The sequence below is a fragment of the Daucus carota genome, chromosome 5 (assembly GCF_001625215.2).
Source record: "Daucus carota subsp. sativus chromosome 5, DH1 v3.0, whole genome shotgun sequence".
NCBI classification, from domain to species: Eukaryota; Viridiplantae; Streptophyta; class Magnoliopsida; order Apiales; family Apiaceae; genus Daucus; species Daucus carota.
In genome coordinates this window covers 40,788,059-40,814,582 of record NC_030385.2, presented here as the reverse complement: position 1 = coordinate 40,814,582, position 26,524 = coordinate 40,788,059, and the positions used below count along the sequence as shown (strand labels likewise).

At 34.7% G+C, this 26,524-nt stretch overlaps 5 protein-coding genes across 5 annotated transcripts; 3 read left to right on the top strand and 2 right to left on the bottom strand.

The window, feature by feature from the left end:
* Window positions 1-1,276: 1,276 nt before the first annotated feature.
* Window positions 1,277-4,729, top strand: LOC108220613 (uncharacterized). The gene is made up of 2 exons (XM_017394423.2): window positions 1,277-2,088; window positions 4,351-4,729. The coding sequence occupies exons 1-2, from the start codon at window positions 1,542-1,544 to the stop codon at window positions 4,530-4,532; spliced, it is 729 nt and encodes a 242-aa protein (XP_017249912.1). The 5' UTR covers window positions 1,277-1,541; the 3' UTR covers window positions 4,533-4,729.
* Window positions 4,730-9,605: 4,876 nt separating this feature from the next.
* On the top strand, window positions 9,606-11,032 carry LOC108220450 (uncharacterized). The gene is made up of 2 exons (XM_017394225.2): window positions 9,606-9,791; window positions 10,495-11,032. The coding sequence occupies exons 1-2, from the start codon at window positions 9,692-9,694 to the stop codon at window positions 10,869-10,871; spliced, it is 477 nt and encodes a 158-aa protein (XP_017249714.1). The 5' UTR covers window positions 9,606-9,691; the 3' UTR covers window positions 10,872-11,032.
* Window positions 11,033-11,390: 358 nt separating this feature from the next.
* LOC108220449 (uncharacterized) lies at window positions 11,391-14,264 on the bottom strand. The gene is made up of 3 exons (XM_017394224.2): window positions 13,535-14,264; window positions 12,131-12,285; window positions 11,391-11,985 (listed from the first exon to the last, which is right to left on the bottom strand). The coding sequence occupies exons 1-3, from the start codon at window positions 14,112-14,114 to the stop codon at window positions 11,731-11,733; spliced, it is 990 nt and encodes a 329-aa protein (XP_017249713.1). The 5' UTR covers window positions 14,115-14,264; the 3' UTR covers window positions 11,391-11,730.
* A 1,265-nt stretch (window positions 14,265-15,529) lies between these two features.
* Window positions 15,530-17,078, top strand: LOC108222898 (chalcone synthase 1). Its single transcript, XM_017396860.2, has 2 exons — window positions 15,530-15,799; window positions 15,885-17,078. The coding sequence occupies exons 1-2, from the start codon at window positions 15,556-15,558 to the stop codon at window positions 16,877-16,879; spliced, it is 1,239 nt and encodes a 412-aa protein (XP_017252349.2). The 5' UTR covers window positions 15,530-15,555; the 3' UTR covers window positions 16,880-17,078.
* A 936-nt stretch (window positions 17,079-18,014) lies between these two features.
* LOC108222895 (cellulose synthase-like protein G2) lies at window positions 18,015-21,769 on the bottom strand. Its single transcript, XM_017396857.2, has 5 exons — window positions 21,054-21,769; window positions 20,743-20,892; window positions 19,869-19,994; window positions 19,262-19,708; window positions 18,015-19,071 (listed from the first exon to the last, which is right to left on the bottom strand). The coding sequence occupies exons 1-5, from the start codon at window positions 21,654-21,656 to the stop codon at window positions 18,178-18,180; spliced, it is 2,220 nt and encodes a 739-aa protein (XP_017252346.1). The 5' UTR covers window positions 21,657-21,769; the 3' UTR covers window positions 18,015-18,177.
* Window positions 21,770-26,524: the final 4,755 nt, after the last annotated feature.

Below are 26,524 nucleotides of genomic sequence, written 5' to 3'. Positions count from 1 at the left end.
ATCCATATCCTAATCCGTAGGATCACGGATTTTCGGATCGGAGCTCCGCTCCGTTTATATTCAAACAAAAAAGTCTTCACCTATAAAAATTTGTTAAAACCACTCATAATAATAATTTATAAAATCAAAATGTAGTGGTTTAAAATACAAAAATATATTTGTTTAAATATTGAAAATCTTTAATAAATTCTGGAAGTTTAGAATTTAGAAACACAACGTTAATTTATAAATATTACAAATCTCTAATAAAATAAAATAGGTGAAACTTTAAATTTATAAGCTGTACTAATGCAACTCAAAACTCATGCTTAATAATATCAACTATCCAAGTTCAAATGTTCTCTAATTTTATTTATTTATGTATATAATATATTAATAGAGTATATATATATATATATATATATATATATATATATATATATATATATATATATATATATATATATAAGTCGGATCGGATTTTTTTTCGGATCAGATCATATTAAATCCATATCCTATACATATCGGATCGGATATTTTTCGGATCGGATTTTTTCCGGATCAGATTTTATTTTAGATGATCCATATCCGCTCCGTTAGCCCCTGGATCGGACCGGGTCGGACCGGATTTCCGATCCACTGACAGCCCTAGATGGATCTGAATTTCGTATCGGTTGTGAATTTGGAAATAATTTGCAAAATACGGGAAAATAATAGAAAATTAAGAATTCAAGAAAATGTTTGATATCTCATTTTCAATAATCAAATAAAATATACGGGTATATGTCATGCTCTTTTTAAAATGAAATAAAATGTCATTGTTGATATTTAAATATAACTGAATTTAGTTAATATTAATGTATCAACAAATATATATCCCGTTTAACACTGTTCGGAAAAAATATAATAAATGTAGATCATGTATTAGGGCTTAGCATTCGGTCGGTTCGGTCAACCGCACCGAACCAAAAGATTCAAACACCGAGATTGATATTTTTTTTCTGGACCGGATCGAACCGAAATTATCAAACCGAAATAAGTTAATTCGGTTCAGTTCTTTCTCTGAAAACCAACCGAATTTCTTAATAAAAAATGGAAAAAGCAAATTGAAACTCCTGAATTATCAATAACTAATATTAGATATCCCAGTTTTTCTTTGTGATCAATAAATAAGGAAATGCAGATTCCAGTTAAAAAAATTATTTTCCTAGACTTAATATTTTAACACAAAAGTGTTACTGTAAGTGTTAACTGTTAACTAACGAAAAAATAATTAGTTCTTACCTTTTCCATCAAAAACGGATTAATTTATCATTATTTTTTTAGCTAATCGGGGGAAGAATTGCTCTCAAGGCTGAACTTGCTCGGATTCACATTGTTCGTTCATCTTATCATCTACATGTAAAATCTTGCTTTGCACAGTACACATAATCACACAGACACACACTACACATAAACACATTCTCCTAATTAAATCTGATCCAGTTTCTTGAAAACCCCTAAATTCAATTCTTGAAATTGTGCTCAATCTCCATTTTGAATCCATTTTTATTGATTAAATCATGCTGGGTTTTGGCTTATCCATGTTAATAGCTCTTAAAGCAACAACCCTTTTCATATTATTTGCTTATGTTAGAACCCTAGGTTTTGCTCTACTTTCTATACCTATTTTATACGCATCTCTTGTATCTTTCCTAGTTTCCATAGCTTCTCATCCCTCAATTAATCTCCCATTGCTTTTGGGCAAGTCTTCAGATGGGACTTTCCCCATTTGGTCTCAAATTATGTTTAGTCCTTACTTGTATTTTGTCCGGTTTTTTTCGGCGTTGAGGAGACTGACTAGTGGGGAGCCTCCTTATAGTGAGGTTTGTGATGGGTTGTTTGTTGGTGGGTGGCCTTCTTCTTTGGAGAAGCTGCCACCGGGGAATCCGGCTATTATTGATTGTACTTGTGAGTTGCCTAGGAAGAAGGAAGTTAGTGGTCTTGCATATTTGTGTGTGCCGGTTTGGGATACTAGGGCGCCTCAGCCGGCTGAGATTGAATCAGCGGTGAGGTGGGCGTGCAGGAAGAGGAGTCAGAATATACCGATTTTTGTTCATTGTGCTTATGGTATGGTATTCTAACATTTGATTCATTTTGCGGTTTTATGTGATATTGTGTGTTCAAAGTCACTACTCCACCTTTTATTTTTGTGTAAATATATGTGGATATGTTTTTATGATGCTCGTATAATCCGTTATTTCTTGCACGTCTTATTTATAGATTCAATATTCTTATCTATGTTGTAGAGTCTCTGACTACTGCTTTTAGTTCTTATGATTCCCTCCTAGTTGCCTAAATTCGGGACTTTCTTTAGAGCGAATAAGTGCTACTGTGCTACACTCTTGCTAGATTACAATCGAGTAGCGTACATTGCTATACCAAGACATGGTTACTATTTTTGAGCTTATAAAAGATGTTTACCTGGGTTTTGTTCTTATAGATGAATGAAACCTTGTCTACTTTGTTTTTTAATTTATATATCTTTTATATAACTATTCGTGCCCTCTCTCTGTTTTGATACTTGGTCATAGACTCATGGAGAATTAGGTATAGAATAGGTACTTAGCTTTTTGTGCCTATGAATCAAAATGTTAATGAGAGAACTAAATCATTCTCAAGAGTACATCTTGACAAAGGAAACTCTTCAAACAGTCAAGGAGTGTATAGTCGAAACAAGTGACATTGATATTGCACATATAATCTTGTATAACCTATAGTGGTGCATTATAGAATATTAAATTGTATATGGCATTAAATTCCATATATAATGAAGTAACAGTAAATATAATTTCCCAGGGGAAAATTATTATAGCGAGGGAAAGTAGAGAAGACAAACAAAAATTACATTTCGTACATTCTTTAGGTTGCTTTGTTGCCTAATTAGCCTAGTTGATATAGGTTTGCCCCCAAAAAATGCTATAAAAAGTAATATAGTATATACCATTGAGCATGATAGACACTATAGCCTAATAAGTATTGGAAGTGCAGAAGGCTGAATCTCTGAGGGGCAAGTTTGATCTGTTATGATGTTTGACATCCGTTGTTTAGATGTAATCAGTTGTTAATGTATCTTGTAGAAATTGAATTTTCGAAGGATTCCAGCCGAGAACGAACTTATGATATCTTCACTGTCCCTCACAAACTAGTGTTCCTTATCAGTTATCACTATCCATCACAAAACATATTTTTAATGCATTCTACCATTATGTTTTCTTTTTATAGTCCATTATGCTACTTTTGGTTGGAAGGAATGAATGCTGGAGAGAATAAAATGAATAATGTCAAGGAAGTGTGAATGGAAGAGAAGGATGGAAGAAGTTACAGAGTGATGGAATGAGAGTGCAAGATTTCACATTGTAGAAAATATCCCTTTTGGGACTTAACCTCAAATTGCAGGAAATAAGAGTTATGTACGAATGCTTGTAAGATAGCTGCATTGTATTATATACCATTTCCACCTCATCTCATTCCTGCTAATGAAACTGAGTATTAGAAGTTTCTTCTTTCTAGAACCTAATTGATGTGTATCACTTAATTTGAGACTACTTGTTTTGGTCCGTAGATGACAACATATATCTGATGCCAAGACCCTGGAACTCCTTCCCATTCTTTGATTCTGAAGGCCTGCCTATTTTGGATTAAATTCATTTAACAATCTCCATGTTGATATCCTAGCGGACGTTTCTCTTGATATTTTGTACATACAGGTTATCAGCATAGCTGTATCGGTGTTCTCTTTGTTTAGGCATATCATCTATCGAGGAAAATTATACTTTATCTTGTCAAATAAAATATCAAAATCTTAGTAGTGAGATTGAACATCCACCACAATGCTTATCCTGAGATTTAGTCTTTTGACATCTTCCTTGAATTCACTCTGTTCTGGAGTACTAAATGTATTCACTGCCATTTTCTGATGATTTTTGTGGTCGATTACGTGCAGATCCCTTTCCTTCTAGATTATATCATCCAAACACTTGTTTAGGGCTTCATATTTCTTGACTTGCATTTCTTCATTAACATAATAGTTACACAGACTTGCTTTGCAAAAATGAAGAAAAGAGGAAAGAGAAGAGGTTTAGTTGCATTCTGAAATATAGTTTTGTTTCGAAGAACACTTAGAAGACCCAAAGAGCATGTTACATTCAGATGGATAATTTTTTGCCCACGTCTAAATATATCCAGATTGTGAGTTGTCTGTGGAGATTTGTTTTTGTAAAGAGATTGCATATCTAGTGACTTATTGTATATATGAATTCCCTTCAAAGATGAATAATAATCTGAGATGAATAATAATATGTTTTTCTTTTTCTATGATGCTTCTTGCAGGCCATGGTAGAAGTGTCGCAGTGATGTGTGCTCTATTGGTAGCACTGGGATTGGCTGAAGACTGGAAAAACGCTGAGAAGATGATCCGTGAAAGACGGCCTTATATACGTATGAATTCTCTGCACCGGAATGCCTTGGACGAATGGTCAAAGAACCGAATATCTTTTCCTAGTAAGAAATGAAGGATATCATGTGGGTTTGTCTGCATTTTTGATTTATATATCTTATCATTTAGAAGCCCCATGTTTCGGCACATCCTTGTTGATCACAGCACGACGTCTTTTTCGATTATCTCATGTTCAATTAGACCTCTTGATTGTAATGTGAACGGAGATGATCATGCTATACCAGCAGTAACACTGCAGGCATTCTTTGTCCATTTTAGCATTTTGTTGCATTTAGATGTTAGCATATTAGCTGATATACTTTTGTTGCATCTAGATATTAGCATATTTTCTTGCCATTTATGTGCACTTACGCATCTACATCCTTTCTAAATAAGTCTGTAATAGTGGTGAGTTGTGCCTTACTGCCTTTAGAGGGGTCTACACTCCGACCTCTATAAGTGAGAAATGGACCAATATGTCAGGTTTTTAGCGTGAAGCCTCTTGATGTCAAAACTCAGTTAGATGGCCCTTATTGCCGCCGTCCAATTTTAAGTTATATTGCGGCTACATATCAGTACAGTTTTTAAATCACATGACAATAGACGGCCAGATACAATTTTTTCATCACACGACAATGGAAGAACATAGAATAAAATGAGCATATATTCAGAGGACTACCATGTCCTATGTCCTCCTCCTTCCCCTTCTTTAGTGACATTGACGACCTTTTTGGCACAGTCTCTCAACCGAGATGCAAACCCCACTTTTGCAGTTATGCTAATTCTTCTTGTCCTGTCTTTTTCAAACTCACACGTTGCTGTAAATTTGGCGTTTCTAGACATTGACATAAATTGACCACGCGTTTCTTATTAATAAACTTAATTTTACAATGCGGGGTTTTGCAGAAGACAAATAGCAGTAGCAAACTGGGAGGGTCATTTGTATCGGTAATGGCATTTTGGATATTATAGCGGCATAGCCACTAAATAGAAACACAGAAGTAAACGAGAAACTACACATCTCCTACTTAAAGTCGAACTGGACCATATATACAATTCAATAAACCGTCGCCAGATCATATAATATATTTGTTACATAGTCAAGGGCACTATAGACCCAAAATATTTAAGATAAAAATCAGCGCTCAATTTTGATTTGATTGACAACTTTCCAAAATTCACCGGCGCTACTACATCAGCAGCATCGAATCATTCTCGAATCATCAAATCTTCAGCATCTTTAAATCAAGCTTCTCTGTAGAAGGTGAGAACAATTTTATACATTTATATACATACACTCGTCGATGAACTAACGAAACCATTGATTATACTTGCAGTGCACGAAGAACAGTGCAAATGAAGATTGTGCGATAACAACACAATGGATAAGATTAAGATTAGATTTTTTACCAAAACTTGTTGGTGTTCGATTGAAAGTCTTATCACAAAGCTAATTAAAGTTACGAGTGGGGATATTGAGGTTCACATGCTGAACCTCTGTCTAGAGGAAGTCGTATCCACCATGTTTTCAAGTGTGTTGTCGGAGGTGATTAAAAACAATTATCGTGGAATGAGTATTGATGTTGATATGAAAAAGAATGTTGTACAGTAGAGAGCGTTCGAATTGAATTGTTATTACAAATATAAAATTCCACCATAACTGAAGTGGCACATAAAGCGGCACATAAAATTCCACCTTAACTGAACCGCTACATAAAGGTTCATATGCAGAACCTCTGTATATGGGAAGTCAAATCCAACAAGATTACAATTTGGTTGTTTGAAATGACTGAGAATAGTTATGGTGGAAGGAGTATTTGTGTGAATTGGGGAAAAAGTGGCACAAACACTAAAGTTCATAGTACGAACCTCTATCTATTGGAAGTCAACACCAACAAGTTTTGGTGTTGATATGAAAAAGAAGGTTGTAATGTAGAGAGCGTTCAATTTGAAGTGTTAGTACAATTCTAAAATTCTGAAGCGGCACATAAAGGTTCATATGCTGAACCTCTGTATATAGGAAGTCAAATCCAACAAGATTACAATTTGGTTGTTTGAAATGACTGAGCATACTTATGGTGGGATGAGTATATATGTGGAATTGGAAAAAAATGGTACAAACATTGAAGTTCATATGCTGAACCTCTGTCTATAAGAAGTCAAATCCACCAAGTTTGCAATTTGGTTGTTCGAAATAACTAAGCATAGTTATGATGGATTGATTATTTGTGTTCATTGGGAAAAAAGTGGTACATTACAGATCATTTGAATGAAATATCATCACCAAAGTTAAATTTCCGATGCGAAACTTACAAGTTTCTATTAGCTACTTTTATTAATTTTTGTATCTTTGATCTTGTGAATCATAGATATAGTTGGATGATTATGTTTGGAGATTTTTATTTTATTCCTCATTACCTAATCGTGGTACAAGGAGTCATGTTCCTCTTAGAAACCTTGGTCTAGGAACCTTTAAATCTTCAAGTATTAATAAGGGTTCTGTAGCAGAACCTTTGTGTATATTCACTTAAAAAAAGGGTTCTGTAGCAGAACTTTTGTGTATATTCACTTTAAAAAAGGGTTCTGTAGCAGAACCTTTGTCTATATTCACTTTAAAAAAGGGTTCTGTAGCAGAACCTTTGTGTATATTCACTTTAAAAAAGGGTTCTATAGCAGAACCTTTGTGTATATTCACTTTAAAAAAGAAATCAAGTAAAGGTAAAATTAAAGTACACTGAGATTATAAACGTGAAGAGGAAATGTGTAAGAATAATAGAGCTGCCAAGATTAGCGGAGTTCATTTTGTAAGAATTATAGTACGAGAGGTTATTGTAGTTGAAGGTCCATCAACCGTTAAAATCTAATGCAGAACCTCAAAGTCCTGATGTATAAAAATATAGTTGTCATGTAGAAAAGTCCCTATATAGTAACCAGTTGGACAATTCTTGAGAATTATCTTAGCCTCACATTCACACTTACGAGTATTAGTCCTTCTACGTTTAATCGTTTTCCCCTCAAACCTTCCGGCGCTACTACACTCTACATATTTATGTGTCATGACTCCACCTTTGTATTTTGCAGAGCTCTTACGTACAACAAGCCCGCATAGTCGCCCATATTCAGTATAAAATTCAAATACAGCTTCAACATCTGGAAACATCTGATTAACATATGGCTTGGACTTCTTATCACATTTCGGTATCCAATATTCTTCTCCGTCAGGTGATGTGTACTTGTACGAATCCACATAAATATCTTCATTGAGCTCATTAGTCTCCCATGGAATGCTGAGTAGCAGATTGTGATCCGTTATTTTCAACAGATATAATGTAAGATAAACACGTAGATTGTCAAAATATATAAGAATTGGTGTGCAGCAGCAGAACCTAAAATAAAGAGACGTGAGTATACATTCATGTTTCTTCATGAACGCCCTCCATTGAGTACCAAATGAAAGAACACGGAATGTAGTGTATGGAAAAATATGAAAAACAATCTGAAAGTAATACATACAGCTAAGTTGTAACTGTTGTTTATGATTGATTTTGATTGATTTTCAATAAATGACAATATATGTAAAATTACACCACTATCCTTATAATTAATTGTACATATTTTATACTGATTGTCATATTATTTTTAAAGATTCCCTACGTTAATCTTGAGCCATTAAATCCAAATGAATCCAACGGTTGAGAATTGGTTCTATGGTTCTATTTTAAGCCTTGGTTCTCTCTACAGCGCGACCCGTGATTTGTATTTATATGTTTGTATAATTTTGCTAAATAATTTTGGGAAGTGAAAGTAACCGAATCAGGCTGCATAAGCAGCAAAGGAAAAACCGAACTTCGAACTAAATTATGGTCCAGTCCACTTTCTGAACCATTCAAAACCATTTATCATATGGTTTTCACTCAGAAACGTATTTCAATTTGGTACGAAATCGCTGTTTCAATCAACATGACAGGTATAAGCGTCCCGGTTTGCCAGGAAGAAGTACTGTAAAATCAAACTTCATACTAATTTCATTATTAGAAACAAATAGTTCTTCACCGACCCAAAAATGGGAAAAAAACACGATTCGTCCTTTAAAAAAGAAAGGCTTAAAAACGAATTTGAATTCGATACGAAATTCGCTTTCTAGTTAGCAGCCTATAGGGCTATAATCGTAAGTTCCGAATCTTCCGATGGAGCACACGGCCCATTCTAGACACTAAAGTAGCCCACAACTTCTATTCTCATGTACCACCACTCCACCAGATTATTTAGTTTACAAATTTTACTAATTATTTTTTAACATGAATATATCCAACACTCCGTTGTTTTTCTTTTTAAGATTTAATAAAAAGATATTCTTGATTGTAGGTTTTCAACTTTTTTAGTGAATAAAAATTTATAATTTTATTTAAAAATTCAGTTTTTTACTAATCCTTAATTATAGATACAAAAATTCAGACCCGCTTGAAAAGAAACGTATTTATCAAAAACAAAGAAAAAAGAACGTAATGTCTAAGGTCCACTCCAGACTTCAGATGGTCCCTAAATGATATTTAATGAGTAGCAGTTAATACATATCCACCATCTTTTTATAGATATAGTCAATTGATAATTATGCTAAAGAGAAAAAAAGCTAAACTAATAGTAAATGCAAGCTGAGTGCTTAATTTGCTTTTTTTTTTTTTTGACGGATGAGTGCTTAATTTGCTCAAAAGGATAGTTATCACACAAGGATAGTTATCACACGCGTTGCTTGTGGGCCACTGCTGGGGGCATTCAAATTATTTTTAGAAATAAAAAAAATTTATTTTCAAAAATATTCATAAAACTAATTAATTATTTATACTAAAAAATATATATAAATACTTTTAATATTTAGTTTTAGGAGTACATGAACTATATTTTGGACATAAATCTTTGTTTTAAGGGTCTGATCAAGACAAATGTACGTAATATATATTTAACGAAAAAACTGTACAGTTTAATTATAATATTATTAATCGAAAAATATATCTCATTCTATAATTATCAAATTCAACAATTTTCCCACTCATTCGTATGTTCCGGATAAAATGTATTATTTTAAAAAAGAAATTTGCCACGGAGCCACAATGATTCTGGGATAAGATATATCGATTAAAAAAAATGATTCCAGAGGGAAAAAAGATAGTGGTGACAACGCTGTATTAGTTTGAGGTTATATGTCTATAAAAGGAGAAAGTGAAGAGGATCAAGAAAATGAATAAACCAAAGACAAGAACTCAAATGGCAAGTACAAGATTGCTGCTGTTGCTTTTAACTCTCTTCCTCTCTTCTCAAACCGACTCTGCTGCTTCAGGTTTACATCCTCTCTTTCCTCCTCTGTTCTATTTGATCAATGAGTATCTTTTAAAATGATCCTGCATGAATTATTATGCCTTGTAAGAATTTTCAGTTTTGTTTTTATGAGAGAAACAATTGCTCAACAGAGTAGATATGGAATAGTTTATGGATTTGCTTCTGAAAGAAATTTAACAATAAAAGGACAATTAACTTATAGAAATATGTGTAAATATGAAGGATTGATGGTAGAAACATCAGTTTGTTCATTGTTGTAGTACTATTGCTTAATTGCTTCTTATTTGCATATAAATTCCGCGATAGCCCCCATCCTCTTCATCCATGTATTAGAGAAGTTACTGTTTTTCTGGAATGATTTTAGTGAGCTTGAAACTGTTAGAGGTTTCAATTTCAAGATTATTTTATACCTCTACTGTGTAATAATTGTGGAGCTCTTCATAGATAGGTAATCCTTCCAGGAGTAAGAATAGAATCTGCGTAGGTCTCACCCTCCCACGTACCCTACCTTCTGCAAGTGAAATATATGCTATATTCGTTTGGTTTGTTGTTTGGTTCGGAACCTGTAAAAGCTCATAAGTTATACCTTAAACACTGTTTAGAGTTGGGACACATAGCAACGAACATATGCAAATGTATAGTTAGAGAGAAGTTAATTCTCTTGACAGCTGACCTTGTAGAATGCTAATTTGTTATGCACACAGTTGATTCATTGGACAAGAAAGGAGAAGATGATGGCATGGACTTGTATAATAACTCTGGTAACAATGGCATAGCACGCCGCATCACTATTGCTGGTGGAAGGGCGAGTGGTGGTGGCAGATCAGGTAGTAGAGCTCGGAGTGGGGGATCAGGTGGTAGTGGAGCTGGGAGTGAAGGTGGAGGCGGTGGGTCTTCATCAACACGTACACCGGGAGGTGCAGCTGTAATTCCTGTGTATGGTGCAGCTAGTGCAGCTGGAGCTGCCAATAACAATAAAGGCCACCACAGTTCAGGAAACAAGCTTCGATGCAGCATAGGGGTAATTACTGCCTTGACTGCCACCATCTTGCTATCTCCTTTTAAAGTGTATATAGTCTGAGTTCAGAACTTCATCAGGTAGCTTGTATAGGTAGTATGTTCATGTCTATGTAACCACTCTGAATCGTAGCAATATTGTCTAGTGTTCTAAGTATTACATTAAACCAATTCCCTTTTGTCAACTGCAATGGCATTTCTATTGTAAGATCTATACTTCTATCATTGTTAGGCGAGGATCTTAAAGAGAACACGAGTTTTTGTCTTTAAAGAGAGATACGCTGTCACTGTAAATAGAAGTACAAGTTGAAGCTAAAAACTGATTTATGGTTTGATTAGGCTATCAATATTTAGGCAAGATTCTGATACTGAATATCCTGCATCCCAAGTCTCCTCTCAAGCGAATAGGTTCTATTTATATATCTCTCTGCTCGTCTATGTAATCATATGCTATTATTCCTCTTTTGTCAGAATAAACAGTACAAAAAAGGAAGCTGGAACCTTACTGGAATTCGGTGCAAGCTAGACTTAAGTTTAATGATGATATTCCACTTCGCTTATACGTGTAGATGATAAAATGCCGTAGGAAACAAGAACTAAGCAGGGCTTACTGAATTGTAGAAGCTCTACCCATTTAATTTGTAGTTTATGGCAGATTGTTTACAAGAAGTACTCAACAATGGCAGAATGTAATGTCATTTCCTTGTAAAAAGTTTCCGGGAACAATATATGCCACACCCTACTCATATAGACGAGCCAACTAAGAAAATTAAGTAGGCTAGTAAGTAAGCAAGTCTACCTACATATCAAGATGTACACATTCCATTTCTGTATAAATTGGATGCAGAAGAGGACTTCACACACTGAGAACATTCATCTGGCATCCGGATACTCGATTACTAGGATTCCAAAGGGTTTAGATCTTACTCCAGAACCGTGCTAAACATTGATAAGACTTTCTCTCTGTCACTACAGCTTCTGACCAAGTCCAGATAATGTACGGCATCCTGAGGGCAGAGGCCTTCAATGAGAAACCGAAACAAGTGAGAATGTGTCCCATGCATTACTTCTATGCACTGATCTAGTAATCTTTCTTGCTGTCCTTTATATAGATCCACAGCCTCCATATAGGGTAGTAACTTCTTCTCCTCCTCTTGAAAATGTTGGTGGCAATGTTTCTGACATTCGCGGCAATTACCCAATCAATACCGTGGCAACTGGCAACTAATATATTGACTGATATATTCAAGGACAGAAGTCTTGCGTAAAAAAGAAATAGAAGCTTATCTGGATCATATTATGTATGATGATGTGTATCTTTACCTGCAGAGTTTTCAGTCGAGTAGACAGATTACGTAGGGCCTCTAGGTAGACAGGATTCGCTGAATGAAGAACTCGGAAAGCCTTCAGGTCTTCATTTATGCCATTCATAATTGGCAAGTCCCTTGCATGTTCAGCATTTGCAGCTTTAGGTAGACCTGCATTCACAGTATGAAACTTGATCAAATAATGACTCAGAACGTCTGGAGAAGAAACAGAGGGGTTAACAGCAGAGTGGGACTAAGTTAAGTTTCCATTTTTGTTCAAGAACCACATTTATGATTAGGCTAATCTCTTCAAAGTAATTACTTTGTGACTAAAGGACAATGTATGAACCGATCCTACTTGAGTTTTACATTAATCTACTCACAGCAGAGAAGAAGCATTTTTTATGTGCGAAGACTGCGCAACTCCATCAATTTTTGGGGCAAATTGTCTAAACAGCTTAAAGCACACACTTTTATGAAGAAGTGATAATGCATTCTCTTGAACTTTTCTACAGATGAAGAGAACATTGAGAATATAGAAAGAGGGTCTGATATACGTTGCTTATAGTTTACTCTGCGTTTTCTGCTTCATGTTGACATTAACTCACTCACATGAGTCTTTAATTTTGAAGTGCATGTTACTCCAGAATCAATTAGAATAACCTAAACCCACTACAGGCACCACACACCACACACCACACTACCTCCAACATGTTGCAGAAACATACTTTAGTAGTATTAGGTATGGAAAAAAGTGACGCCAAGAACAATAATAATCTGTTTTGCACATACTTTGCAGCCCATACAGTACCCCGCCTCTCTAACTCTGGTCTCTCGCAAGAAATAGAAGAGATTTGACCATGAAGGCAGCATTGATTAATTCTAAAATTATAGATGAGATAAATACATGTATAGAATTCTAGTGGGGCAAGTACGTCCATTGCCCCTATTATCGTTCCGTCCCTGATTACATGAATATCATATCAGCAAACACCTCACCCTACTGGCTTACTACAAAGCTTTTACCTGATCAACCACCACATCTGGATAACTATTTTTCAATAAGTTGATCGGAAATTGAATTCAATTGACCGAGAATCGAATGTCACCGGAACATAATGAATTACTAGACTATCTACCTCTGTTTCCAATTTCACCTTATTGATACACATTTTAGCTATTATTAAGCATATCTCTCCAGCTCAATTCTCTTCAGTTCAAGAACGCAAATAAATTGCTATCAAGAAAGTTCCTCATACTTAAAATTCAATTACAACTTCACATTGCCTAGATAATATCACATTCTGACATTCATGATAAACAAACACAAATCATACAATTAAACAAACACCTAGACATCATAAATTAAGTAGACCCGACAATTTGGTACACTGACACGAAACGTGAGTTACGAAATTACCTCTATCCGCCTTTTCCAAAACCGGAAAGACAACTCTCTCCTCCATTCTGGCATGCTCTAACATCACTTCCATCAACTCACCGTACCTCTTCCCAAACTTGTCCACCTCCATTCTCGTACTCCCCACCTTCGAGTCCCCCCTGGCTATCCCTTTACGTTTCACCAAATCCTCCGCCCACGTCACCACTTTCTCCACATGCCACCTCACGCTCCTATGCTGCAAAACCACCACCTCCACAATCTCCATCGCCGCCGCACTCCGCCGCCTCGCCACCGCCGGCGCCGGAAACTTGGCGTCCAAGTAACCGAGAATCGTGGCCGGAGACCCGGAAACTCTGTCCGATCCGAACTGGAGCACCGGGGAGTCCAAAAGCATATCAGAAAGCGTGTTGCATGGGATAAATTCAAGAGAAACAGGCTTGTAAGAGAGAGCAAATCGAATGTACGAGGTGATCGGACAATCTGAAGGTCCGTACAATGTGATCGCCGTCGCCGGTGGTGAGGGCTTGAAGATGTCGGCGGGGACTATTTCCGATATTGGCGGAGATGATTTATCAAGCGTTTCGAAACAGTTTCCCATTGTTATACTGAACTGAAGGCAGAGATATATCTAGGGTTTAGTTAAGATTGATGCTTAGATTGATATGTGTGTATTGACAACAGATACATGTGAGATGTGACCATGTAATGAGTGTTGTTTAGCTTGTTTGCGAAGTGAACTACTTTCAGGGACCACGTTTTCTTTTGGCGCCATAATTTATTCGGTACTAACATGAGACTACTACGAAATGAAAGATATTAACGATTAAAAATATGTGTACAAACAGGAAAAGTATTTAGAGACGGAGGAGTACAAACAGCAAAAGTATTTAGAGACGGAGGGAGTAGTGTGTTGTAAAGGCAGATCTCAGATTGATTCTTTTTGTTTTAAAGTCGCAGATCTGAAGTTTTAGGAGAAAAAATTTGGGTGAAAAAATTATTTTTTTAAGTAAATATAAATTATACTTAACTAATGATTTTTTTTTACTATTCATATATCTTTAAAGCATTTTAAAGCATCTCTAATAATGTCAATTAAAATAGACGGATAAGATATTATATGTGAAATTTATTCAATATGTAACATATTTAGTTTGATAGTATTGACCATATTGAGTAGATATATTCTAAAAATAATATATTATTACAAATAAAATATATTATTTTAATATGATAAAAAATAATCTGAAATTTTGTTGTATGGACTTTTACAAATATAAGCATGACAAGGATAACTTGTGATATTTGAACAAATTTTACAAAATATAACTAATAATTTTTAACTAAGATATGATTTATTAAATTTTAACTAAAATTTATATAGAATTGCAAAAAACTATAACAAGATTTGTGAACGAGAAGTTGCCAAACACTCGCCGTATATCATTTGCAATCAAATTAGTAAGAAAATGAAAGCCCTCTCCTTTGATATTTCTTTGGAACAAATCAACGATGTTCACTGGTCTAAATTCGAATCTCTTACTTATTATAATATAAGTAATGATTTTATTATTTTTATATTTTTTGTTTATCGGACTCAAAATTAATTTGTGATTATTAATATTTAATTAATAATATTATTTTGTAGAATAAAATTTATAATAATAGAAAGCAGATTTCATTAAAAAATAAATAAGGTACATTACATTCATAAAATAAAAAGTACATAAAATTATTATTAAATTAGTTATTTTATCTTTTAGTTACAAACATAATCTGCCACAAATATTATTAGATTTTTAAAATTAAAATAATTAAAATCTATTTTATCCAATTTTAAATTTTAATATTCTAATTTTTATAAACTCCATGAAAATTCAACCTGTCGTCGGCATATATATACTGATACTAATAATAAAATATATTCATCTTGATCTAGGCTTGTTTTGACAAACGAACACATTATCATCCACCAACATATCTACATTATTAAATTACGACACACACACGGTACACTTGTTTCTATAAGATAGTCCAGCGCCATGTATGAATCAACAAGAGAAAAAACGAATAAAATTCTCATTCTACGTTGGAATAGAGAAATGGGTAGCATATCAGTAGAGCAGATGATGGAAAAGCAGAGAGCAAAAGGTCCGGCCACAATTCTTGCCATCGGAACGGCTACTCCTCCCAATTCTTACCTCCAGGCCGATTATCCAGACTTCTACTTTCGCGTGACAAACAGTGAACACAAGACTCAACTCAAAGAAAAGTTTAAGCGAATCTGTAAGTACAGTACTACTTATTTTCTTACCCTCGTCGAAACATCTATAAAAAAATTGTAATATTGATAATGAAGTGATGCATGCAGGTGATAAAAGCATGATAAAAACACGTTACCTGCATATTACAGAGGAAATCCTAGACGAAAATCCTAACATGCGCAATTACTCCGCCCCGTCGTTCAATGCTCGCCAAGAAATGCTGCGGATGGAGGTTCCGAAGCTTGGAAGAGAAGCCGCTTTGAAAGCCATCAAAGAGTGGGGACATTCCAAGTCAGAAATCACCCATCTCATCTTTTGCACCACTTCGGGCTACGATATGCCCAGCGCCGACTACCAGCTCACCAAGCTTCTAGGCCTCAGTCCGTCCGTGAAGCGCCACATGATCTACCTACAAGGTTGTTTCGCGGGGGGGACCGTCCTTCGTCTGGCCAAAGATCTTGCTGAGAACAATAAGGGTGCTCGTGTTTTAGTTGTTTGTGCTGAGATCACAACCATAACATTCCGAGGCCCTCATCTGGAGTCCTTGCTCCCTCAAGCACTGTTTGGCGATGGGGCCTCTTCGGTGATTGTTGGGTCTGATCCGGACCCTCTCACCGAACGTCCACTCTTCCAGATCGTGTCCTCGGCCCAACACATATTGCCTGATTCAGAAGACACAATCCGTGGAAAACTGGGGGAGTCAGGCCTCATGTTTTTCCTGAAAAAGAACATAACTACATTGATTGCCAGTGACATAGAGAAGCTACTAAAAGAAGCTTTTGAACCCATTGGAATTTCCGATTGGAATTCGCTCTTCTGGATAACCCACCCTGGTGGCCCGGCTATTTTAAACCAGATTGAACTTGTGTTAGGCCTCAAAGAAGAGAAAATGTGGGCGTCTCGGAAGGTGTTGAGTCAGTACGGTAATATGGCGAGTGCATGTGTTTTGTTTGTTTTGGATGAAATGAGGAAGAAATCAATGAAAGATGGCATGGCAACTACTGGTGATGGCTTGGACTGGGGTGTGGCCTTTGGTTTCGGGCCAGGTCTCACCGTCGAAACAGTTGTGCTGCATAGTATGCCTGTTACTAGTTTCACTTAATGCATGCACGAGGGAATTAGACATTTCGAATTGCATTAGTATTTGATGAACTTGCGTTGATGATGTTTTATCTACTTTTCTGTTTGTTACCTTCATATTGTGTGTTGTAACTTGTAAGTAAATTACTCGTTCTATTTCTGTGTTCAAAAGTTTTATATATGTTTGCAAACAGTTTCTCTAATCTTGGAATGCAACTATTACAGTAGCTACATCATGTATTTCCTAAACTAAATTAAAATGAATGAATTTTTAAGATCCAAGCCCTTACCACTACATCAACAACAGCTACGTGTTGAAGATGACACAACTATAACCTTTATCGGTTCGAGTTAGGGAGATGCTAGACACCCCAACATGAATGACTAGTAAAATATATGTACCATAGCAGTTAGCTGATGAAATGCTTGCTAAAAACCTGAGCACTCATAGTGCAAATCGTTGTCTCAGGGTCACTATAATTAGGTTGAAAAATGGCCCATGCTCATGAGCTCATCTGCCAAGCAAACAAACATGTTTATTATCGATAAATATGCTGAATTATATTTAATTAATTGACTTTGTACTAAGTCCAAAGTGTTAAACTTAAAAATTTTCACACATAAACAAAAGTGTCCTGTCTATTCAAGTCCGGCTGGAAGATGCATGAATGCGCAGATTTCAAAGACAATGAGATGGTTTATTCTAAATGTGGCATTATATTCGTGAAGTTTATACAATCTGAGTTGCAGATGGTGAATAAACCAACCGTTTCAGGAAGCACGACAACAATCTAAATGACAATTTTCTTTTGTAGTCATCTGCTGTATTCTCTGATGGGCAGTGCAAAGAGGCTGATCTTTCAATACTCGAGTTCAACATGATTAAGTTTGAAGATTCGAATAGCTCATCTGTCATCTTCTATCTACACACACAGTTATGATTCTCTCTTTGTATGATTTTTAGGCACGATTTACGGTTATACTATGAGTAATACTAGGTACCCAAATCTTGTCTCAAACAAATGGTTTATGTGCATACAGAGTCTCATTATTATTAATGCGAGTGTAACCAATCAAATATTGCGAAGTAGGATTTGGCGGGAAACAAATTTGAGAATAATTTTTGATATACACATTTTCCGGACTCAGAAGTAAAATTTAGGTATCTGATTTTTGTTAGGATTTCAAGCATTACTATAAAAAGGGAAACAATCTTTTATTTTGTAGGAAACTTAATAAAATTTTCTCAGAAGGCAACCAGACTTGGTGTTTGCGTTGGTAAATAAGTAGCTTCTCGAAAATCAGATACAAGTTATGTAGTTAAAATGCTGAAGCAACTGATAGGTAAATAATACAAGCAAAAGCTACTGAAATCAAAGAAACTTTCAGAGGCATTTTCCCAGTATCAGCCCTGAAGATTATGGCATCATATACAGGCCAACTATTTAAGACGACGAAACCAGCTATAAACATCTGCACAAACATATCTTCACCGGCATTTGCATTCCTCCATATCTGTACAACGCCACTTGAAAATGCAACTAAATTTAAAATTGCTGTCGTGGTCACTGGAAAGAACAATGGTGATGCAACTCCAAACTCAAACATCCCTTGTTCATAACGCTGGTTTTGTTTGACATCGACCACCTTACTTGTTACACTATAGCCAGGAGCCGATAAGCCAAAGCAGCCAAGTGTATATTCCAAAACTGCAAACGGGAAACTTGAGATTCCTCTGATCATCCACATTCTCTGATTGTTCCACCATTTTGCATATGTTCCGCCATTAAGTATGTATTCCATAAAATCTTGCACATATGATCCCGCGAATAGGAATGCATATACGATAAACCAAGGATCAGAAGCTTTTGGAAAAATTGTCAACGAGTTCACGAGGGCTATCTGAGGCAAGAGACCATAAATGGTGATTGGAATGGACCAAACTGGCCAGAAAGAATAGTGTGTATAACCCAGGGCCTGGAGAAGATTCATCGATTGGACTCCGAAGGTTATGGGACTAGTCTTGCCAAAGGCCATGTCTAAAAGTCCAATAGAATATCTTTTAAGCATGATCAGGAAATCATGGAGATTAATCGGTGCATTCCCAAGAAATGCAGGCCTGTCTGGGTTACAGTAGATTGATCTCCATCCTTTACAGTGAAGCAGGAAACTAGTGTAGTAGTCCTCTACTAAAGATCCATAGATAAAGCCCATCTGTAATTATTTGAATCATCCAATAAGCACATATTATTGCAGAATAAAATTTTGATGGGAACAAATTAGCATCCAAAAATGCATTGGGGAAGATATGTAATTGAATAAGTTTCATGAGCTTAATTCTTTAAAACGAACACTTAAGCAATCATTCACACAATTTAAACAGCATAAATGATCATTAGTTTACCTCGGATCCCCACTGCGTTGAGGCTTCATAATTGCTGCGCGAAACATCGAGTGCAAGGGCTAAAACATCTTCTTCCTGCAGACTTGAGCTACATGGAACATGGTCTGGTCTTAGTTGCGGGCATTCAGGTTGAACAACTGAAGCCGGGGTACCAAAAAATGCACGTCTTCTGAAGAAACAACCAGTGCCCATATAATTTGGACCCAAGATCCCGTCTAAGCCAACAGCATCAATCTCGGTCCAATTTTTGAACTCAGCACTATACACATCATTCTTGTTGATCCCGTTAAAACGTTGAGGAAACTGAACAAATGCAAGGTTTGGATCGACACAAGGATCCATCATGTAACAGAGTACACGCAATGGCGTTTGTGGATCGTTGGAATACACATCACAGTCGATTGTCAAGACTAATGGTGCATTCGTCATGATTGCAGATACTCGAATCTTAATTACCACAAAATTACCAAAATATAAGTTTAAAAAATATGACAGTATTTTTGTGTCATTAAGGAATAGCATAAGAAGTAAGAACCTCAGATAACATATATATTTGACCGCGGAAAAAAGAAAGATACTTTATAACAAGAGACTCCGTGATCCTTACCAGTGTGTTAAGAGCTCCCCCTTTGAAATGATGCGGTGTAGCCTTTCTTTTCTCTCTAGAAACGTATATGAGGTTTGGCATCTGATTGTTGTTAACATCTTTGTTGATTTTACTCTCCAAGATAACCTATATATTTCCGCAGTGCATATGATTGCAGATTGCCAAGTGTTAATTTTAAAGATCAGGCAACATTGACACATTAAAATCTTAAATATAAACGGAAATCAAATTTGAAGAATCTGAGAACAGGTATTTGGATTAAGCAACGATTAATTCCATATTTGGTTTTTATGCACTTTCCCCTGCAAAAATGATGTTTCAATTCAGAGCAGTTAAGCCGTTAGGATAGAAATTTTAAGCATGTTAGAGGACCATTTGTTGAATATGCATTTAACTCTCTTCTTCACTCGCATGAGTGAACCACCATAACAATGCCATTTTAGACATTTATCTCAACCAAAATGTTAAGGTCTTAGTGCAAGGATCTTATACATGTACTTGCTATCGGCTAAGTTAAGAATTCAAAAACTGTAAGACCTTTTGGCCCTTGTTACTTAATAATTCAGAGTAGAATATGATAGTTGTTGTCCACCTGTAGTTTCTCTATATTCCATAAATCAAAGTTGTCATGTTTGAGATGAATTCCAAGAGAATCTTGACATTACCTATGGCCATCTTACTAGTCTACTCAAGTTATGCGCTGTGCTGATAAAAGACAAAACTTATTACTGTCGACTTGTGGTTACATGATATTAGCAGTTCCCGATTCAGAATTACTATATTGAAATACATATTTTTACAATATTTATTAAAATTATGCAGGAAATTTTTGATCAGGAAAGGAACTGATTCAACTGATAAAAGGTCGAATAACCTGGATAACTGAAGGATGATCTTGGCTTGTAAATTCTTCGGTCCATTTGCTGAAAGCGATCTTATCAAGCTCACTGTCATCAGTACTGCAATCAACACTTCCTCTGATCACAACATTCTCAACTCTCTTTTTCATACTCTCATACAACACCTACAAATAGCTCAATCAAACAGCAAGATATTAAACAGTGAGTGTATTTCCTAGAATCAGCTTACAATTAGCTCAATCAAACTTCGAAGCCTACTTTTCTGACTTACAATTCAGCTTATAAGTTCAGACAATCCAGTTAATTAGTTTGTAGAGCCAAGTACCTTCATATCGTGAATATTTTGAAGAGAATCCGAGGGCTGCAAGGACTTAAAGTAGGCCTCTGGCGACCTCACAACAAGGCCATTAAGCCTACAAAAAGGTAACCAATGCTTTGCAAACTCGGCAGCTTCCATCAGAGCAAACAATGTCAACTGAGACCCTCCATCATCAGAAACATACACCGAAAGCTTCTCCGTCGGATAATCATACGCCATCACAGATAAGGCCGCATTCGCAACATCCATTGGCGGCTCCCTGTACGGATCAGCCGTGCAAATGAACACGTCAAGGCTCGGGTACTTGCTCTCATCTTTCACGAGATTTTCAGGAAAAGCCCTACGCTTGATGGGAAACAAACGAAAGATCTGATGAGTGAACCACATGAAAGCCAGCACCATATCTGCTACCAACATTAACAAAGCCACTGAAATGTGTGCATTGTTAGTGGATTTATTGGTTATGATGGTGGTGATCAAGAGAGTGTGGAGGTGGTGATATAGAAGAGCAAGGACTGTGGAAGCGTATACTAGAGCGAATACGCGATTGATCCATGTTCGTTTCAGGGGCTTCTTGGTATGAAGAAGAACGCTCGTAGACTTCTCCATGGATGAACCAATAAAATAACTAAGGACAGACTCTTAATTATTAGTAGTAATTGAGAACAAACGTCGGCGTAAAATACAACTCGCACGCCAAGATAAAATTACTACAAAAATAAGCACTGAAAGACAAGGAACTTAGGTTGTGCAGAATTGTCTCGGCCGCCTCCGAGTAATTATTACAAATTATTTGCTGAATTTATAACTTATGACTTAATTTATTTGACTGAGAGCTTAAAACGTTTACTTCAATAATATCAACTTATTATTGGCCTATGAATTATTAAAAATATAATAATAAAAATAAAAATGATGGACGAGTAATTTATAAAAATGCTTCACAAATTCTATTATAAATGTTTTTTAAACTTTTATCTTCCATCTGTCACATATATATCTATTCTGTTTAAGAATCGAATGCTTGCTAATTTTGTTTTTTAAAAAGAAATATTAAAACAAGTGATGATTGCTAGGCCGATCTTATATATATTCATTTTTTTCTTTCCTTGTATTAACTGGTACTACTGTAATTTGTCGAGTAACTACTTGATTATCATTGTTCCTTGTCAAAAATCACACACAAATGTTTGTATTAAAATTTGAGTAAATGATTGGCAAAAAAAAATAAAATTATTTTGAGTAAATGACAAAGTGGTGACGGTAGTTTTTCAAATTTTACATGATGTTGGCCGGACTTTTAAAACTACATGATGGTGGTCGGAGTTTACTTCCACATTTTAATAAGGTTGTGGTCGTGAACCTCCGTTAATTTTCCTCCGTTAACTCCAAAATATAAAAGAGTTAACGACAAAATGATAGAAGTCCAACAACATTTTGTGAAATTTGAAAAATTATAGCCACCATCACTTTGTCATTTATTTTTTTGGAGTTAAAGGGGCAAAATTAACATAGGTTCACGGCCGCTATTTTATTAAAAAGTGGAAGTAAACTCCGACCATCATTATGTAGTTTTAAGGTTCAATCATCATCTTAAAAAATTTGGAAAACATCCGCCACCATTTTGTAATTTACTTTTAAAATTATAAGTTGTACTTACTTATATTAGATCTTACACTTAAGGTATCAAAAACACAAAAAATTTCAATATATTCTATCAACTTTTGATTAATTTTAATCATGCTCACATATAAAAGATATTGGTTGATATATCATGGTCAGTCTATTTGAGTATGATAACTCTGGTTTTTCTATAAATTGTTTGAGGAAAAAAGAATTAATAATTTAGACTCCGATCGGCTCAGCAGGTCACCACTTAGATCTTCCTTCGACACTTATGGGATGGTATTGTATCATGATTTTTAATGACTTTTATTGACTTTTAAAATCTAGGTGTATTCAATTAAGACTTTTAAATACTCTTTAAAACTAAAGAGGTATTGTATTAGGATTTTTAAAAAGTCTTTTAAAGTTTGAGGTATTGAATTACAACTTTTAAAGAGTTATTAAAAGTCAGCTGTTATTCAATATATCAATGACTTGGGTGGAAAAATATAATTGATAGACTTTTAATGACTTTCTATGAAAAATTGTATAGAAAATTGTCAGGTCATTATTGTGAAGATTTGACATGACTTTATCTTCTCTCAATTAACCGGTCGCTAGCTGTTAATGAAAATTTTCTTGTTTTATTCTTTGGTTCCATGTGCAAATAAAATAGAAAGCTAGCTTCTTAAGGTACTCACTACTCAGACTATTATTTTTTGGATCAACTTGAGATATGTTAGACTTCAGAAATCTCAGTTCAGGATACCAATATTTTAAGTCAGCAGAATGCATTTTAAATTAAAAACTATGCATATAGCAAATACAGGCATGATTTCAGTTCCGCTCGGCTCGTAAATAGTTCGATAGGCTCGAGTTGGCTCGAAAACTCGAATCGAGTCACCAAATATTGACAAAAACTCGAAATATGATCGGTTCGACTCGAGTTCGATTCGATTAAATATATAAATTATAAATAAAATATTAAATATATTTGTAAAAATATATTTATAATAAAAAAATTAAAAATAATAGAGGCTTGATAAGGCTCGTGAACCTTACGAGCCGAGTAATTTGAAGCTCGAGCTCGGCTAGATAAAATATTCAAATAGCTCGAGCTCGGCTCGATTATTACCGAATCAAATTCGAATATTTTCTGAGCCGAATTTGAGTAGCTCGCGAATAGTTTGGTTTGTTTACACACTGAGTTAGAAGTAGATTTTATTTCATTGCACAGGTGAGAAGTATATCCTGCCACATCACCTATCACATTGTTGAGTAATAAAAAGACAGGAGCACCGTATGAGTACCTTCTACTGTAGTATATATAATACAACAATCTGTACTCGATTTTGTAGTCATCAGATTTGAAACATACACCCAACTTGGGGCAGAAGATCGAGAGGGTATAGCAAAAGGTCCAGAGGGTTTCAAAGAGGCTATATATGATTTTAATAAAAGTCTATTAAAGTATTTGAAAGTCATGAATTTCTAAAAAAAAGTCTGTTAAAGTTTTTAAAAGTCGTTGTTTTAGGAGTCATGAATTTTTTTTTGAAATCTTAATAAGGCAACAAGAGTCATTAAAAATCCATAAAATCCACTAAAATCATCCTTCCAATATTTGTCATTAAAAATCATGATACAATACCAGCCCCTTAGTTTTCCTTCGACACTAGCCAGTGGAGTATCTGACTACTTAGTCTTCCTACGACACTAGCCAGTGGAATATCTGACTACCACAAAGACAATTTGGATTTTGTTTTCTGGGTCTCTGTTTTAGGAGTTAGCATCTCCTTTGTCCGGTGTATGCGCGGGCCAGCCGCCAGCGAAACTGAACTGGAATTAAAAACTGAATCGATGTGTGCAAAATTTTGTTGGGTTCTAACCCCTAAAATTTGGTCTACTTGATTTGGATTGAATTAATCAATGGAAAATTCAGTTCGATCTGATTAATAAAAAAAATATTTCGTCAAGAATAAATAAATAGAATAACCGAAATAATATAAAATATAGTTTTATATTTATATCATAAATATCTTATATGCTATATTTATAATATTTAATTTATAAATTTAATTAGTTGAAGTGGTTTTGATTAATTTATATAATTTTTAGAAGATTTATGAACTTTAGCTTTATTTATAAAATAATTTTGCATTTTTTTCTGTTTATTTTGAAATGAATCGAACCGAAATATTTCAGTTAAAGTCTGATTTGACCTATAATAAACTTTCGGTCCAAAAAAAAATAAAATTTTGATATTCGATCTATTCGGTTCGATTTAATCCGGTTTTGAACTCAGCCGAGCTGATGCTCATATATACATGGTCGGGTGGTCACTGATAAATCATATTTTACCCGGCTTTGGGATAAATATGAGGGAGATAATTCAAAATAGAATTTGTTGCATACATGAAACAGACAGGTGCAATCAACTCAGCAGTTCACCATCACTCACTATTCACCAACCACCAGCTAGGCGATATTTTGCTGAATTCTCTGGGCCGCCTGCAAGCAAGTCTTACTTCAGTCTTCCTTCAACACTGGCTAGCTGATAAGACGCAAACCTACGAGGGATTAAGACGCGAACCTGCGAACACTGGCTAGCTGATTAAGACGCAAACCTGCGATAAGACGCGAACCCGCCAGGTTCGGTTTTCTTCTCCATTTGTCAAATGACTTTTTATGCTGAGACAAAGGAAATATGAAATATTGAGGACTGTTCCAGTTCTTAATACTAATATTAAATATAAGTTTATAAGTTATTATGAAAAATTTAAAATAAATATTTGGTACTTATATTTTCTTATGAAAAAAATTAAAAATAAATTATGAAATTATATTCTATATATAGCATAAAATGCGTGTCAAACTGTAACAAAACTCAAAAAATAAGAGAAACGGGAGAATATATCTTTAAATACGTGTTAAATAGTGAATAAAAATTATAAAAAAAAGACCCTTTATTGATATTCATAATATCCAAAGTGTTCAAATTTCATGACCAATAATAATATGAATGCGTAATATTATATGATAAATATATTTTATTAAAATCATCAATTAATATAAACAATCTATAAAATAATATAACAAAACACATGAATTTTAGTTAAAGTTCTTGAATGATATTTTTGAATTAAATAGTATTTATTCTTTTGTTTTCTTCTAATTAAGTAAATAATACTCCTCGGTCTTCTTTATATATGTCTCAAAAAATTAGGTATCTTAGAAAAACCAGTTGAGTATTTGGTTTTCTTATCTACTCCTGATTGATAAATGTATGTGTGGTAGTTAAACATAAAGATATTTTTTAAGAAAGCATTCAAAAAATTGTTTTAAAAAGAGAAATGAAACAAATGAAAATTTGTACATAATGATTATTGATGTGATGAGTTTTAACCGGGGTTGTATGAGTTGGGATCCTGTATCCCCTGTTTGTGTCTCTCTGTTCCCTCTTTTTTATTGGTTAATTTTTTTATTTCTCACGTGATCTCTCTCTTGTTATTGCAGAATACAAATAAATTACAAGTATTCAATTGAGTTACTTTCTGTGAACTCTGAGATAAAATCTTTTTTAACTGCAGGCATATTTTTTTTTTTCTCAATGCAGACTTCAATTTTATAAATTCTCAATCATCTTTTTTTGTTGCATTAAATATTAACTCCATGATATATAGTTTGGTTTATCAAAAAAAAATGTACGAGTGAATTTCCTTCATATACCAATTTAATTTTATCAGATTAAATATTATATAAATAACATCTCAATTTTTTAATATAATTTAAGTCATAAAAAAAGTTTTTTTTTTTGCTTTCAAATTTAATAATATTAAAGTTTACAAAATTTTAATTAATTATTTAATATAGAA

What these genes read in the sequence shown, in the direction of transcription:
- LOC108220450 (XM_017394225.2), top strand. Translation starts at nt 9,692, where the DNA reads ATGAATAAACCAAAGACAAGAACTCAAATGGCAAGTACAAGATTGCTG. An exon ending in AACCGACTCTGCTGCTTCAG is followed by an intron (nt 9,792 to 10,494) that starts GTTTACATCCTC and finishes TTATGCACACAG; the next exon opens with TTGATTCATTGGACAAGAAA.
- LOC108220449 (XM_017394224.2), bottom strand. Translation starts at nt 14,114, where the DNA reads ATGGGAAACTGTTTCGAAACGCTTGATAAATCATCTCCGCCAATATCG. An exon ending in TTTGGAAAAGGCGGATAGAG is followed by an intron (nt 12,286 to 13,534) that starts GTAATTTCGTAA and finishes CTGTGAATGCAG; the next exon opens with GTCTACCTAAAGCTGCAAAT. An exon ending in CTCGACTGAAAACTCTGCAG is followed by an intron (nt 11,986 to 12,130) that starts GTAAAGATACAC and finishes CGCGAATGTCAG; the next exon opens with AAACATTGCCACCAACATTT.
- LOC108222898 (XM_017396860.2), top strand. Translation starts at nt 15,556, where the DNA reads ATGTATGAATCAACAAGAGAAAAAACGAATAAAATTCTCATTCTACGT. An exon ending in AGAAAAGTTTAAGCGAATCT is followed by an intron (nt 15,800 to 15,884) that starts GTAAGTACAGTA and finishes TGATGCATGCAG; the next exon opens with GTGATAAAAGCATGATAAAA.
- LOC108220613 (XM_017394423.2), top strand. Translation starts at nt 1,542, where the DNA reads ATGCTGGGTTTTGGCTTATCCATGTTAATAGCTCTTAAAGCAACAACC. An exon ending in TTTTGTTCATTGTGCTTATG is followed by an intron (nt 2,089 to 4,350) that starts GTATGGTATTCT and finishes TGCTTCTTGCAG; the next exon opens with GCCATGGTAGAAGTGTCGCA.
- LOC108222895 (XM_017396857.2), bottom strand. Translation starts at nt 21,656, where the DNA reads ATGGAGAAGTCTACGAGCGTTCTTCTTCATACCAAGAAGCCCCTGAAA. An exon ending in AAAATATTCACGATATGAAG is followed by an intron (nt 20,893 to 21,053) that starts GTACTTGGCTCT and finishes AGCTATTTGTAG; the next exon opens with GTGTTGTATGAGAGTATGAA. An exon ending in CAACGCAGTGGGGATCCGAG is followed by an intron (nt 19,072 to 19,261) that starts GTAAACTAATGA and finishes AAATAATTACAG; the next exon opens with ATGGGCTTTATCTATGGATC.